Source organism: Jaculus jaculus, chromosome 9 (assembly GCF_020740685.1).
Source record: "Jaculus jaculus isolate mJacJac1 chromosome 9, mJacJac1.mat.Y.cur, whole genome shotgun sequence".
NCBI lineage: Eukaryota > Metazoa > Chordata > Mammalia > Rodentia > Dipodidae > Jaculus > Jaculus jaculus.
In genome coordinates this window covers 19,220,042-19,235,675 of record NC_059110.1, presented here as the reverse complement: position 1 = coordinate 19,235,675, position 15,634 = coordinate 19,220,042, and the positions used below count along the sequence as shown (strand labels likewise).

At 41.8% G+C, this 15,634-nt stretch overlaps 1 protein-coding gene across 1 annotated transcript in view; it reads left to right on the top strand.

The window, feature by feature from the left end:
- The first annotated feature begins 4,099 nt into the window (after nt 1-4,099).
- Adgb (androglobin) overlaps nt 4,100-15,634 on the top strand; it is a 138,704-nt gene continuing 127,169 nt past the window's right edge. Inside the window, exon 1 of the mRNA XM_045159721.1 lies at nt 4,100-4,202. Within this exon, the coding sequence (XP_045015656.1) occupies nt 4,129-4,202 (74 nt within the window). The 5' untranslated portion in view covers nt 4,100-4,128. The remainder of the gene's footprint in view (nt 4,203-15,634) is intronic.

Below are 15,634 nucleotides of genomic sequence, written 5' to 3'. Positions count from 1 at the left end.
AGAACGTGCACTTTCTCCCAAGGTATCACTGTCCTAATGTGCAGACACAGAGCAGCTCTGTGTATGGTTCTCCTTGGTCACCAAACTCAGCCTCTGAAACTCCTTGGAGCTAAGATGGTAAAGGATAGAAATGCTGCACATCTACCTCCTGCATGTCTCCTCCTGAGTCCCCTGCCAAAGTTCTGGTCATCTGGAGCTGCCAATGGTATGGGGAGAGAAGATTACCAAAGCTTCCCCTTCCTGACAGACCCCCAAGCACAGGCACTTCTGACTAGTCTCTTTCTACTGATGTGAAGAAGTGAGTATTTATAATCACTTCCCTAGGAAGTAGGGCCCTGGCTGCCCTAAGCCAGATATTTCTTCCCCAAAAATGCAAGTCTAGTTTTTAAAATTTTTCTGATTCATTTTTATTTATTTATTTATTAGAGACAGACAGAGGGAGAGATTGAGAGAGAGAGAGAATAGGTATGCCAGGGCCTGTAGCCACTGCAAATGAACTCCAGACACATGCACCATCATGTGCATCTGGGTGACATAGGACCTGGAGAATCAAACTTGGGTCATTAGGCTTTGCAGGCAAGAGCCTTAACCATTAAGCCATCTCTCCAGTCCATTAAAAAAGATTAATTTGTATTTATTTATTTATTTGCCAGTCTACTTTTGAGAGAGGTGCTAGGCTATGTGGCTTTAATGAAATGCAAGTCCTTGCTTCTTGGTTTTTAAAAGTTGTCAGATAGCAAGAAAAGTTTGAATTCTATAAACCAAAACACAGATCCACCATCTGGGAGATGATTACGTGAATGGCTAGCCTGAGGTGGTGGACAGCTCGCTAAAACAAACTGTATTTGAAAAAATGCCATGAAAAAATAAGTTCTCAAATGATCAAAATTTGAAGAAAGAGAAACAGGTAATGGACAGCTTAGGTTGTAGTGTGGCCTGCCTTTCTCTATCAGCCACCACTTGCTCTGTGTCCTCTCTGTATTGCCTATGAAATATCAGCTATCATTCATTGAATGAATGTGATGCACCAAGCACATTTCAGGTGTTATTCTTCCTTCTAAACACATAAAGAAGATGAAAGCTAGAGAACTCATCCATTATTATCCAACTCACAAGACCCACTATGGAAATTCAATCTGTCTCAAAACGAGATGGCATCCCTTCCCAAACCTGGCATGTACTTAGGTACTCAGGAAATCACAGCTGTCATTATTATTCAAAGATAACATTGATCCTGGTTGTAAGTTTTATTTGTTTTTAGAGGAAACCGAAGGACCAAGGGTCCTTTTGTACTGTGGCACACATACATATCATTTTATAAGGTTTGTAACATAAAATAACAGGCTTAATTATGAAATTTTCTCTTTTTAAGTTTTAATGGTAACTTTAATGTATGAATGAACAGGTTGACAGAGAAACATATGAGCTTCTTAGCACCACAGCCTGATCAGTGTTTTACCTCTGGAAAGAAGAGAAATTCCACGTGTGCATGAGGCAATTCTTAGCATTGTACAGGCAAAAGAACACTGTATAATTGTCAAAATTATGTTTTGATTCTCTTATTTCACTGTTTTTTTTGTTTTTTTTTTTTTTGTCCCAGCTTAGTAGATATTCAGTTCTGAGTGAAAGGGTGATGTGTTTGGTTTAAACTAGAACTCCTGACTTTAGTAACAGTAGTTGAAACCACATCAGTAACTATCCTTGTAGTTTTTGGCAAGACATTTTGTTGATTTCTTGTCCTGAAGTTCTTTTTCTATAAAATGTGGTTGTCATATGGTCAGCTTATCTGACAGGGATTTTCTTTTCCTGTGGGCTTGGTGTCTTTCAACCATTAACAACAGTTTCAAAAATAGCCTTTGCTCAAGATGAAATTCACCTTTCCATGGATTGACTGCTGTGGTATTTTTACATAAGACCTTGTATGTACTTAGGGCTATATATTTTGTTGCTTTGTTAAGATTTGGTGTTAGGGCTGGAGGGATGGCTTAGCGGTTAAGGTGTTTGTCTGCAAAACCAAAGGACCCAGGTTCGATTCCCCAGGACCCATGTTAGCCAGATACACAAGGGGGCATATGCGTCTGGAATTCGTTTGCAGTGGCTGGAGGCCCTGGAGTGCCCATTCTCTCCCTCTTTCTCTGTCAAATAAATAAATAAAAATAAAATATTGAAAAAGAAAGATTTGGTGTTAAAAGTTTCTTACCATTCAGTTCTCTACTTTCATTGAGGAGAGTTTGCTGGATATTCTACTCAGGAAAAAAACAAAAGCAGGACCCTCCAAATGGATCCATTCTTGCCTCCAGATCCAGCACATAGGAGGTATTTACAGGGCACTTCTGTAGTCATAACATTGATGACTTTGAATCTGTTGATTTTACATATAAAACAGGATGAGGCTGTTGCTCAGTTGTTCTCTATGTAGCTCTCACAAATGATAAGCTTGAGAGAGCCTGACAAAGCTTCAGCTACGCTCTGTGGAGAGGGTTGGGCATTCATCTGTCAGACAAGTCCAAAGATTTGTTTTGTAGGCACCTGATTCTCACCTGCAGAGGTCAACTGGGCATATTCCCACTCCCAAGAACACAGCAGACTACTTTATTTAAAGATATTTAGTATTTCCAAGCTTATCAAAGAGACCACCTAGGTGTCCTAAACCTCAAAAAATCTGATGAGGTTATGCAAGGCCAAGATAATAATTAAAAAAAAAATACATATATTTATTTATTTATTTGAAAGAAGAAACAGGAGAGGGGATGGGCATGCCAGGGCTTCTTGCCACTAAAAGTGAACTCCAAATGCATGTGCTGCTTTGTGTATCTGGCTTTATGTGAGTACTGGGGAATAGAACTCAGGCCATCAGATTTTGCAAGCAAGCACCTTAAGCGCTGAGCTGTATTTCCAACTCAATATTTAGTTTGAATGTGTGAAAGTGTTCAATATAAGCATTTCTTCCTTGGGCATGGGATGGGCGACTCTGTTTAGCTGATTGGCTACGTTCACTCATGCTAACTGCTTGCTCCTTGAAGGTGTTTAAGCTGCCATTTCCATTTACTGTGCCTTAATGGTGTGGAGACCATGTCTCAAGCACTGAATCCTCCGCAGAAAACATAGCCAGGCATTATCATCGCCTACTCATAAGGCGCAAAGGGAGAAAACTAGACTAAGGCAAGATAGATAACAAATGCCAGCCGGGACCACCTAAGCATTAATCTGGAATTTTAATAGCTCTTAACTTTACTTTCTTTATTTTTTTGTTTATTTTTTGTTATTTTTATTTGAGAGTGGCAGACAGAGGGGGGCGGGAGGGAGAAAGAGAGAATGGGCACATCAGGGCCTCCAGCCACTGCAAAGGAATTCCAGGTGCATGCGCTCCCTTGTGCATCTGGCTTATGTGGGTCCTGGGGGAAATTGAGCCTCGAAGCGGGATCCTTAGGCTTCACAGGCAAGCGCTTAACTGCTAAGCCACCTCTCCAGCCCCAACTTTACTTTCTTTGATCTGCGCTGGTTGGCTGTTCTAAGAGATCCCTTCAGTTCACAACTTGATACCTTCTTGAACGTGAACAAGACGGGACATTCTGGTTGCTTATCACAGCGTCATCTCTTGACTTCAAAAGGACTTAAGGGTGTCATGACTTTGCCGACCCTGTAGGAAACCCTCCTATACACATGCTGGGTTCATTTCTGGAGCCACAGTTTCCAAGCCATTGGTAAACTCAGTGCGCCTACAACACCTCCCCCCACCCCCAGTATTTACTAAAGGAATTTGTTATATCCACCCTCGGGGGGAATACCTAGCGACGCAACCAAGTCCATTTATGCCTAAGGTTCAGTGGCACCAACCCCCATAGATCCCACCAGTGAACTTCAAGCTCCTCTGCCCATTATCCCATTGCCAATTCCGGGGCCCCAGGCCCCTGATTCCACCCCAGAAACCAGCCCCTTTATTTCCGCGCGCCTAGGCTTCCATTTGCGCGTCGGATGCGTGGGAACGCCCGCTCGTTGCTGGCCGGGATGCTGCGAGCCTTCGGGCGCTCGCTCGGGACGCGCGCGGTTGCCCGGCAACGCAGACTCGCAGGGAGCGCGGCCGCCGCTGCCCTGCACCCATCCCGCTCGGCACGGGCGGCTCCGGCCATGGCTTCCAAGCAAGCCAAGAAGAAAGAAGTGCAACGGATCAACTCCGCGCACGGATCCGATAAATCTAAAGAGTAAGGGATCTCTTCCGGCGCGGGCCTGCCCCAGGTGGTGGTGGGGGGGAGGAGTCTCAAGCCCGTGGGGTTGGGGGACCACCTTTCTGTCCAGGTAGCAAACTGTTGCAGGCCAGGAATTTTCAGCTGGCCTCTCAAGATGCCCCACTTCCTCCGATCCCCCTCCCACGCGGTCTCAGACCCCTTCTTTTCTGGGAGCGTCTGGTTTCCCCCGCTCTTCTGCCTGGCGGCCACCTCTGGAAATGTCCCACCCCTTCCTGTCCCTCCCTCCCTCCTCCCCTGTCTGCATAGTTTACCCCTCCCCGCCCCCACTTCCGACGTGTTAGCTTCCTTTTCAGAGGCTTAGGTCAAAATGAGAGGAGGGTACATTATGATTTTTATTTAGGGAGATAGAGGCTTAACAGGGAAAGCAAAGCCCCCTTCCTGGAGGAGACCAAGAAAATTTCCCTCACATGAAAGTTTAAAAACAAAAAGTCTCTGGGAAAGAGACTCACACACATGCTAAAGCTAAAAGAAATTACCTTCCTTGCATGTGGGAAGGGGGAAGGGAGATGAAGACGAGCCCCTCATAAGGAAGAAAGGCTCTCACACTTCTTTCATTGATTTCTATGAATCTAAGTGAATCAGACACCCGCTTAGAATGAGCCTCCTCATTAGGCTCATGTGTGTGAGGGAGGGACCTCACTGGCTGGTGGGCTCTAACACTCATACAGGAAAGGTGCGCCCAAACCCAGCACAAGTTGAGGAAGAAGCAAAAAGCTTACGCTGAAGTTGATGCTTGTAACCATCTTCGATGAGACTGAAGGGGCTGAAGAGATGGCTTAGCGGTTAAGCAGTTGCTTATGAAGCCCAAGGACCCCAGTACAAGGCTCGATTTCCTAGGACCCACTAAAGCCAGATGCACAAAGTGACACATGCATCTGTATGTAGTTCATTTACAGTGGCTGGAGGCCCTGGTGTGACCATTCTCTCTCTCTCTCTCTCTCTGCCTCTTTCACTGTCTGTCCCTCTCTAATAAATAAATTTTAAAAAACATAAAATAATTTACTTTTTAAAAAGAAGCTGGTTCTAGTTTTGCCAGAGCAGCCAAGGCAGCCAAGGTGGCATCCATGTTTCCCTGGGCCAGTCCCCAGCTAACTAGTTCCAGAAAAAAAAAAAAATACACATACACACACACACACATACATGCTTTCTTGCTCCTAATCTATATCAAAAAGACTCCCTTGTCAAGTGGTGTGGTGGCACCTACCTTTAATTCCAGCACTCTGGAAGCAGAGGTAGGGGGATTGCAGCAATACCCTACCTCAGGAAAACAAAACAAAACAAAACAAAAAACAATAAAAAAGAGACTACTTTGTAAAGGCCCATGTCATATTTACCTGCCACTAGTAAGGAAAGACACACAGAGATAAGTGAGTCTCTGTGTGGTTCTGTGCAGTCCAGAAAGTAACACCTTGAATCAGATGAAATCATACATCAAGTGATTTTTTAAAAAATATCTTTTTGATTTATTTATTTGAGAGTGACAGAGAGAGAGAGAGAGAGAGAGAATGAGAGAGAGAGAGAATGGGTGTGCAAGGGTCTCCAGCCACTGCAAATGAACTCCAGATGCATGCACCACTTTGTGCATTTGGTTTTCATGGGTCCTGGGGAATCGAGCCTCAAACCTAGGCTTCACAGGCAAGCGCTTAACTACTAAGCCATCTCTCCAGCCCCCTCAAGTGATTTTGAGTATGGGTGATAGGTCATACTCCTAATAGTCCAGCTCATGGATTCTCTATGATATTTCTCTGTTATGGACTGGTATTGGAGAGGTATTGTGTCTTCACCTCCCTATTAACGCTATTGTTTCTTGAATCCATTTTTCTTCCTGGTATTAGCAGTTGTCAACACCATAGAATTCGATCCATTGGTTAAACTTATCAAATTTTCAAACCAATCCAGCTTTGAGGGGCCAAACCCCACTTCAAAGAGAGCATAATGCCCTTCATACAATGCCTGTAAGACAGTGGGCTATGTGGTATATTTAACTGATTCTAATGTTCCCATACTTCCTTGTCCATCTCCTTTCCTGCCAAAAGAATTCATTGTTGGACTTCTGTTCAAGATCCTTAGTATTTCAACTCTTTCTCCACATAAGCTCAGGTGCTCAACTTGGTCCCATGTCTGTGATCCTCCAGGCCCCTGGTTCTGTCCTCTCTCCTAAACAAGCTTCCAACTACCTGGAAGATAATCCATTCGTTTTATTTGCTTAAATTTAAAATATTATATTTCACATGTGAGTGATCTTAACAGGACGGCTCTACCTTTGTATACCAGTGAGAGTAGACCCATCACAATATTGTCTAATGGCTTCCATTCGCAAGACCACTGACAGGGCCCTAGAGGATCAGACCCCCTCAGTTCTCTGACTTAACTGTCCTTTGCTCTTTTAGCTTTGCACAGAATAGACTGCTCTACTTTTGAGAACATGCCAGGGTCATTCTGATCTCAGGGCTCTTATACTTGAAGCTTCCTTAGCTAGAAAGTTGTTTCCTCCAAAATAGCCATGTGATTTCTCCCTCATGTCCTCCATGTTATTTACATTTTCATTTCATTTATTTATTTACTTATGAGAGAAAGAGAGAGAAAATGGGTGCACCAGGGCCTCTACCACAGCCACCTTGTGCATCTGGCTTATGTGGGACCTGGAGATAGAAAGAATGGGTGCTCCAGGGCTTCTTGCCACTGTGAACAAACTCCAGACATATGCCACCTTGTACATCTGTCTTGTATGGGTACTGGGAATCGAACTTGAGTCCTTAGACTTCATAGACAAGCACCTTAACTCCTAAGTCTTCTCTTTAGCCCCTCCATGTTTGTTTAAATGTCATTTTTCTCTGTCATATCTTTTGGCCTCCTGATTTAAAATTGTATCCTCATTTTCCTTTCACAGCCAAAACCTAAAGCCAAGCCTTCATGTCTATCATTACTACTTTTTATTCATCTACTTTTTAGTACATTTAACATACTATATATTTCACTTTTTAAAAAAATATGCCTTTTTAAAATATGTCTTCATAATACTAAGTACTTCTAGATTCTTCTTCAAGTAACTTTCATGAAGGCAGGGAGTTTCCCTTTGCTATTTTACTTATTTATTGATTGATGAAAGAAGGAGAGATGGGGGAGGAAAGAATGGTCGTGCCAGGGCCTCTAGGCTTAGTGGTTAAGGTGCTTGCCTGTGAAGCCTAAGGACACAGGTGCGATTTCCCTGTACCCATACAAACCAGATATACAAGGTGACATATGTCTGGAGTTTGTTTACAATGGCTAGAAGCCCTCGAGTCCCATCCTCTCTGTATGCCTCTTTATCTCTCTCAAATAAATAAATAAAAATATTAAAAATAAAAAATGGGATTCTATAGGTAAAATACTGCCTCTTTCCCTGACAGGACCTTCCATTTCTTTCAGGAAGATGCCATATTTCTGACATGCTTCTTGCTTGCACAAAATGCCTGAGCTGAATTGTGCCAATAAAAATGTATGCTTGATTTATTAAGAGAAGAAAAAGGCCAAATGCTTACTTTTAAAGTCAGAATTTGCTACAAACGATTAAACATTAAACACCAAATCATTGTATTTTTCCGTACCATTAAATGAGAGGTTGTGAGGTTCATTATAAATCATGTCTTTCTTCTTAAGTTTTACTGGAAAAGTAATTGTACATGCCAGCCTGAGTCATGGACATAGAATAAACAGAGTGTTACTCAGTCACAGATATAGGGATCAAAGTCTAGTAAGGCTCTGGTATGATTGTCTTTGAAATACAATGGGAGAAAGTTAGTTTTTCTTTTTCTTTTTCTTTTTTTTCATTTTCATCACACTCGGTGGCTACATGCCCAACAAAAGCAACCAATTTGTCATGGTTAATCTCTGGTAGTCAATGTGACAGGATTTAGAATCACTATGGAAACAAATCTTTGATCATGTCTGGGAGGGGTTTTCTAGATTAGGTTAGTTGGGGTGGTAGTACCCATCTTTTGGGTTGACTTCCTGGACTGTATAAAAAGGAGAGAGCTAGCTGAGCAGGCAGCATTCATCACTTTACTTCCTCCCTGCTGAGGTGATACGGTCTTTCTCCTCCTGCAAGAAGTTCCCCGCCATGTTAGACTTATCCTCCAGATTTGTAGGTGGGAATACCCTTCCTCTCATCCTTAACGTGATTTTTGTCAGGTGTTTTGTCTCAAGAACCAGAAGTTGCCTGATACATAACTCCAATGTGACCCTGGGTAGGGAAATAAGAAGTGTTGAGAGCTGTGGAAATGGCCATCCCATAGAATCATGTTATTCTAAGAGCTGTTATCTGTAGCGTCTCTCTTTTGACCTAAAATTATACATCTGACTAGTGGAATGGGCCATGTCTGGCTTTCACTTACTAAGGAGACTAGAACTTGATAAGCTCTTCCCATGTGATTATGACATGAAGCCTCAGTATAGTCACCTACTTTAGTGTTCAGTTCTTCTCAGTCTGTTAAGTCTAATGCTCCTTCCATTCTCTATGTGCCACCATCTAAAACTGAAGTGTTTCAGATGACTCAGCAGTCACTACTTATTAAAATTCTTATGCAAATATGACCTGAGTCAGCAAGAAAAATCATTCAAGGAAGTTGAGCTGTCAATGTTTATAAGAGAGTTGACATTTCTCTTTTATCTCTTTCTTTTAGTACTAGCCAGCATGAATTCTTTCCGGGTTTCACACTGGCATCAAGTCATTTGTGACACTGGGCAAATCATTTTGTGTTCTGATGTTGGTTTTTTCTCTATCTTTTCTTTCTTTTAATGAAGGCCGTCTGAGTGAAAAAAAAAAAAAAAGACAGGAGGTTAAGTGTAGTAGGGGTGTGTGTGTGTGTGTGTATGTCTCTGTGTGTGTGTTCATTGCTCATCTACTTGCTTCCCTGAGATAAAGTCTCTTTCCCTGATTTCTGGAGCTTGTGCTTTTTGCTAGGCTGTGGTTCTCCGTCTCTGTTGCTTGCAGAACTAGGATTATGGACATGTTTGGCCATGCCCAGCTGTTTACATGGGTTCTGGGGAATTGAACTCAGTTATTTCAGGCCCACTCAAGCCCTCAGACTTGCACAGAAACTGCTCTTAGCCACTGAGTCATCACTCCAGCCCAGAAAAATTATTTTCACTCCTTCACTCATGTTTATTTTTCTCCCTACCTCTAAACTTCCATAATTCTCTGATTTTTTTTTTAACTCTACTAACTCCATTATAAACATGGAGGTTTGGTTACAGCAAAATATTTTGATCAATTTTCCTGTTACTTTTTAACATAAAAAGTGTTAATATGACTGGTACAAATTATGAGTCCCATTTTCAGGACCTGTGTTAGTTCAAGCTGCTGTAATCATGTACCATGAACTGGGAACTTCAATGACCACATAGATTTCTTAGAGCTTCAGAGAGTAGTAAATCAAGGTCAGAATGCTAACATGGTTGATCCATGGGCCAGAGCCTTCTTGGTTCACAGATAGCCTATTCTACATTTTCATGTGGTAAGGAGAAAGAGAAATTAATTCTGTTCCTCTTATAAGCACACTAGTATAATTATGAAGGCTTACCTGCATGACCTTATTACCTTCCAAGGCCACTACATCCTAATACTATCCAATTGGCTATTATTATTTCAACATATAATTGATGTGGGGGATCCATTCTGTGATACTATCTAGTAATCAATTAAATGAATTGATTGGAAATTTGATCTGATAACTAGTAGATACTGCAAAGGTTCTTTCACCAGTGAGACTCTTCTAGAATGATTTCTCATAGCACCGAAACAAAAACTTTATCATTGTGGAACTATTCAGTCTTCTGGGGGTTCATATTTAACTCAACAGAAGCAAAAGAATGCAGGCATGTGGTTTAAGTATCATTTGAATCATTAATGACTACCTTTACAAAATAAAATACTTGGAAGTTTAACAGGCAATTTGAGATAAGGATACAGTTTAGCATTTATGATCACAAAATGTTATTCTACTTCCAATAACAGATTCAACCCATGATCAAAACAACCAGGTGATTTATTCAAGTGACAAGCACTATGCATCCTTCTATATTTATAATGGTGAAAAATGTTATCACCCTTTGAAACTGAGAAATACACTGTTAGTCTCCAAAGTAACCTATCCTTATGACCATAATTTGCATAAAAACTTTATAGAGTTTTCAAGAAAGGCCAATATATCTGTCCATAAGAAATCTGAAAACAGTACTATTAAAAGAAACTGAATTTGGGATGTATCATGAAAGCATCCTAAAATAGAGGAATAAATATTTTACGGAGTATTAAATTGAATGAGTTTCTGGTTATCTGAGATCCAAGGGAGAGCTGACTCCACACAACTGTGCAGCAGTAGCTGCCTGCAGATATGAGAAAAAAGCCACTCCTGACTCCCCCCCCCCCACACACAACCCTGACCCCTAAAAGAGATCAAGACATAGGAGGGATGCGTCCTTTGTGGCTCTCGGTGAGTATCACAATGTTACATCTCACTGAGTTCCATTTTTAGACCTCACACTCCACACCAGAGGAGGAACTGAAGAGGAAACAAAGAAAGGGTCACACTGGATTTGGGGATTTCCTCACTCACCTAGGGAAGTTAACAAAATTAAAAGGGCGTCTGTACTGATGGAACTTTCCCAGGGAAAACCCTAATTCTTTATATACATTCTGTAACTGTTTAATGAGAATGTCTCATATCCACGTCACTAGAAAGGAATTGTGAAATATGGTAACCTCTGACAAAAGGATTTATAATGTAGGTTTGGTGGAGGTTAAGATTCATAACAAAAATCATTCAGAAATATATAGTAATTCCCTGGGGACTTGTTGGAATCAAAGAAGTCATGTGTCAGCATGAGGTTAAGCTAAAGAAATCATGAGACTTCTAGAATGTGACTGTGTGTGTTGGAAGAGGAAGTTGCCTCTAACTTCAGTGGGTCTTTCTTCATCTCCCTCTAACAGTCACTCCTTAGAGAGACAGTTAGTGTACAGGAAGGGAATTTTAGGAACACCAGAACTCAGACTTTGCAGAGAGTCAGTGCAGCTTAATGTTTGTACTAGCCCATAGAGCCTCTATGTGACTGTTCAGCTGAACGAGAGGGGTAGATTAAGAATTTAAATTGCAAGTCGTGTGGGGAACACATGATTTTCCATATCTACATGTTGACTTACAGCTTATAACTCAACACTTGCATGGAATTTATGCTGGATTGCAAACCAGGGTAGAAGGAAATGGGCAATGACCTGAGCTCCTGGAGCATGTGTGTGGTTGTGTGTATACTCTTGCAGGTCAGAGTTTGACATCACTTATCTTCCACATTCACTCTGCACTTTATCTTATGAGACTGGGTCTCTTGCTAAACCAAGAGCTCATCAGTTCAGCCAGGCTAGCTAGCCAGTGAGCTTCAGGAATTCCCTGCCTTCACCTGCCCAGCGCTGGTATTACAGGCATGCACCACCATGGTTGGCAATTTATATGAGCGCTGGGTTTCCAAACTCAGATCCTCATGTGTACATGGTAAGCCGTTTACCCGCTGAACCATTATCTCTCCAGCCTTCTTGTCACTGTCGATGATAACAAGGCACACATTAACAGGGGGGTGAATATGCTGAGCTGATCTCAGAACTGATTGTGAACAAAACGGCAGGAGCCTGGGTTTCGGTTTCCCTGCTTCAGTTACAGGATACATTACCATGATGTCCATGCAATGATGATACCGTGCCTGAAAAGAGAAGGGAAAAAGAGTGACAGGTCTCGATGCAACACCTTGTTTCGTTTGCATTCTCCTTAGTGCAGGGACAGTGTGCAGTTAAGTGTGATTTAACTGCATTGAACTGGAAGCCAGTGCCCATAAAATCCTCTAAATCAGAAAGTGTGAAAGCCAGGGGGAAGAGGCCTCACCACAGCTTACAGGCATCCCAGTCACTGGGCAACATTTGGCACAGACTAGGGCATTATGTTCACGGTATACTTTAAAATATAAAATCCCCAACCAACCGGCCTGCCTAATGAATCTGGGAGTGCCATTTGATCTTCACAGTCTGCTTTTAGTTCTCTCTCTGAACTGATCCTCACCTGAGCACTTAAGTAAAAATTCATTCATATTTGATGTGACTTAAGAACCATCTCTGATAGCAACATAGTTGTGATTTGTGTTGCTCTTGCTGTTGTATTTGGAACCACCCAATTTTTAGTTTGTTTAGTTTGCAAAGAAAAGCAGATCTAAGTTGCTCAGTAGGATGATTTGATGGGGAGAAATAGTTAAATTGAAAAGATTAAAAATTTTTGTTTATTTTTGTTTATTTGAGAATGGCAGAGAGAGAAAGAGGCAGATAGATAGATAGATAGATAGATAGATAGATAGATAGATAGATAGATAGATAGATGATAGATAGAGAATGGGTACACCAGGGCCTCCAGCCACTGCAAACGAACTCCAGATGCATGCGCCCCCTCGTGCATCTAGCTGATGTGAGTCCTGGGGAATTGAGCCTCAAACCAGGGTCCTTAGGCTTCACAGGCAAGTGCTTAACTGCTAAACCTTCTCTTCAGCTCTCAAAAGATTTAAATAGAGAAACTCTTAGAATCCATTCTTTGTTATTACCTGAACACGTGATCATATTTATGCACTGACTAAGTGCTGTTGGTAATAATTCCAGATAAGCAGCTAACAGTGGCTCCTTCCAAAGTGATTTAAAAACAAACAGACAAACAAATATGCAACTGAGGTCCAAGGAGAAACCCTGTCTCTAAGACAAAGTGGACAGGAAGTGATTTTGGAAGACACTGGATGTCAACATCTAGCCGCCACTGGCACATGTGTATAGGCACACACCTCTTCTCCATCATCGTGACACCAAGATCAGTCATCATGGACAGTCACTGTTCTTTGTTCAGTTAATCGCCTCCTTGTGTTGATTCTCCACCCTGGAATCATTCATTTTCTTCCCGGTCCCGACTCTAATGGAGGCCCTTTTAAACCCCAATCAGATCCACCAAGAGGATTTGCTAATTCTCTGTCTTTGAAGTCAAGCAGTTCCTTATCCAGTTTAGTTTGCGTGGCGCACTGATTGTAATCTTTCCTCCATACCAAATTTCTAGTAAGATGTTCCGGTTTAAAAAACTAAGAAAGTGTGGTAAAGGGACATTAGGGGTAGGGGAAGATGAAGTAAGAGGAGAGGTAGGAAGAGGTAGAAGGGAGAGAGAAGGAAAGATGTAGGGAGGAAGGCCTTGAACATGGTGACTCAGAACTATAGGCCCAGCACTCGGGAGGCTGAGGTAGGAGGACTGCTGTGATCTCAAGACCAGCCTGGGATACAGCTGGGTTCCAGGTCAGCCTGAGTTGGAATGAGACACTGACTCAAAGAAAAAAGAAAAGGAAAGGAAAGGAAAGGAAAGGAAAGGAAAGGAAAGGAAAGGAAAGGAAAGGAAAGGAAAGGAAAGGAAAGGAAAGGAAAGGAAAGGAAAGGAAAGAGTAAGGAAGAAAGAACAAAGAGAAAGAAAGGTACAAGGGGCCTTCTGTCCTGACCTTAACCAAACACTCTTACACTGTCTCTCATCCTCCCACTTTTCTACCTCCAAACGTCTTTTCATCTTCACTTCTGTGTTTATAGCGGCTTTCATTCACCCATGGCCAATTCCATCTAAATCTAAAGGTCTTTTCTATGAGGCCAACGAGACTTGCCCCAATTGGAATCAAGTTCTCCTTCTTTCTGTCCTAGTAAGGCACTTTGCCTTTAATTTTGTTAGTCACCTAGCATTTTGTTATTATGCATACTTATCTTAATTTTAGAATAATAACTGAATTTTCTTATTTATGTATTTAATTAATTAATTCATTTGGAAGCAGAGAGAGAAGAGAGACAAAGAAAGAGAATTGGTGTGCCAGGACCTCCAGCCACTGCAAACAGGTGCATGCATCACTTTGTGCATCTGGCTGTACGTGGGTACTGGGGAAATCAAACTCTGGGCATTAGATTTTGTAATCAAGGGCCTTAACTACTTAGCAATCTGTCCAGTCCAAATCACTGAATTTTCTTAATCTTTCCATTCACTCAAGGACAATGTATTGAAAAAGGTAGAGGAGGGCAGGTGGGGTGACCCACGCTTTTAATCCCTGCACTCAAGAGGCAGAGGTAGAAGGACTGCTGTAAGTTGGAGGCCAGCCTGAGAGTACAAAGTGAGCTCCAGGTCAGCCTGGGCTACAGCCAGACCAAATATTGAACTTTTAAAATCGATTTCTATTTAAATAATTTTACTAATAACAAGGGAAGGGAAGGTCAACATGGCAACCTGATTTTAGCTCCTTTTTAAAATTATTTATTTATGAGAGAGACAGAAAGAAAGAATGGGTGCATTCTAGCCACTGCAACTGACGTCCAGACACATGTGCCACTTCGTCTGTCTGGTTTCACACAGGTACTGGAGACTCAAACCTGGGTCCTTTGGGCTTTGTAGGCAAGTGCCTTAACCACTATGGCATCTCTCCAGCCCTTTTGCTTCTTTTGATTGAGAAAACATTTTTAAATTTGCAATTTGTTTCTGTACATATTTGAATTTCTGGAGTATAACACAGAATGTGCCCAACCCAAATTAAGTCCACTGGGTAATTCAACTAATATTCGGATTACTTGAGGGTATTAGCTGACATTATTTAAGAAGGCATGCTGATTCAGTGCACTTTGCATAAAAAAAATGCCTCCCACTAAGAATAACATCATGCCTTCCCATGCTTAAAGAAACCAATGGCAAAATCCAGACCATGATTTTTAAAAAATTTTTGTTGTGCATTTATTTATTTATTTATTTATTTATTTGAGAGTGATAGACATATAGAAAAAAGGAGAGAGTGAGAATGGATGCACAAGGGCCTCCGGCCACTGCAAATGAATTCGAGATGCGTGTGACCCCTTGTGCATCTGGCTAACATGGGTCCTGGGGAATCGAGCCTCAAACCCGAGTCCTTAGGCTTCACAAGCAAGCTCTTAACCACTAAGCCTTCTCTCCAGCCCCAAACCATGATTTTATTGAAACTGTAATATCCCTTCAGTGAACAGCTTCCACAACCTACTCTAATTAAAACTCTAATTAAAATGTGAATGTGTCCATGTCTGTAGAAACCAGATTCACTTGCATTTTCATTGCTCAGAAATCTCTATTGTACCAGTTAAAGTCTTCTGCCATATCTATGTCTTTCCATAGTATCAGAATTTATTGAATAACAATTCACAAGGTAAGGTGGGTTTGTGGGCAGCAATTTGTCAAGCTGCCCTGCTTTCTTTGACAGGCCTGGCTGAAGCAAGCACAAGCTCTTTTAGTAGAAAAGCTCAACTACTGAAAGTGACTCTCAGGTCACACACTAAACATCCCAAAGTGGGA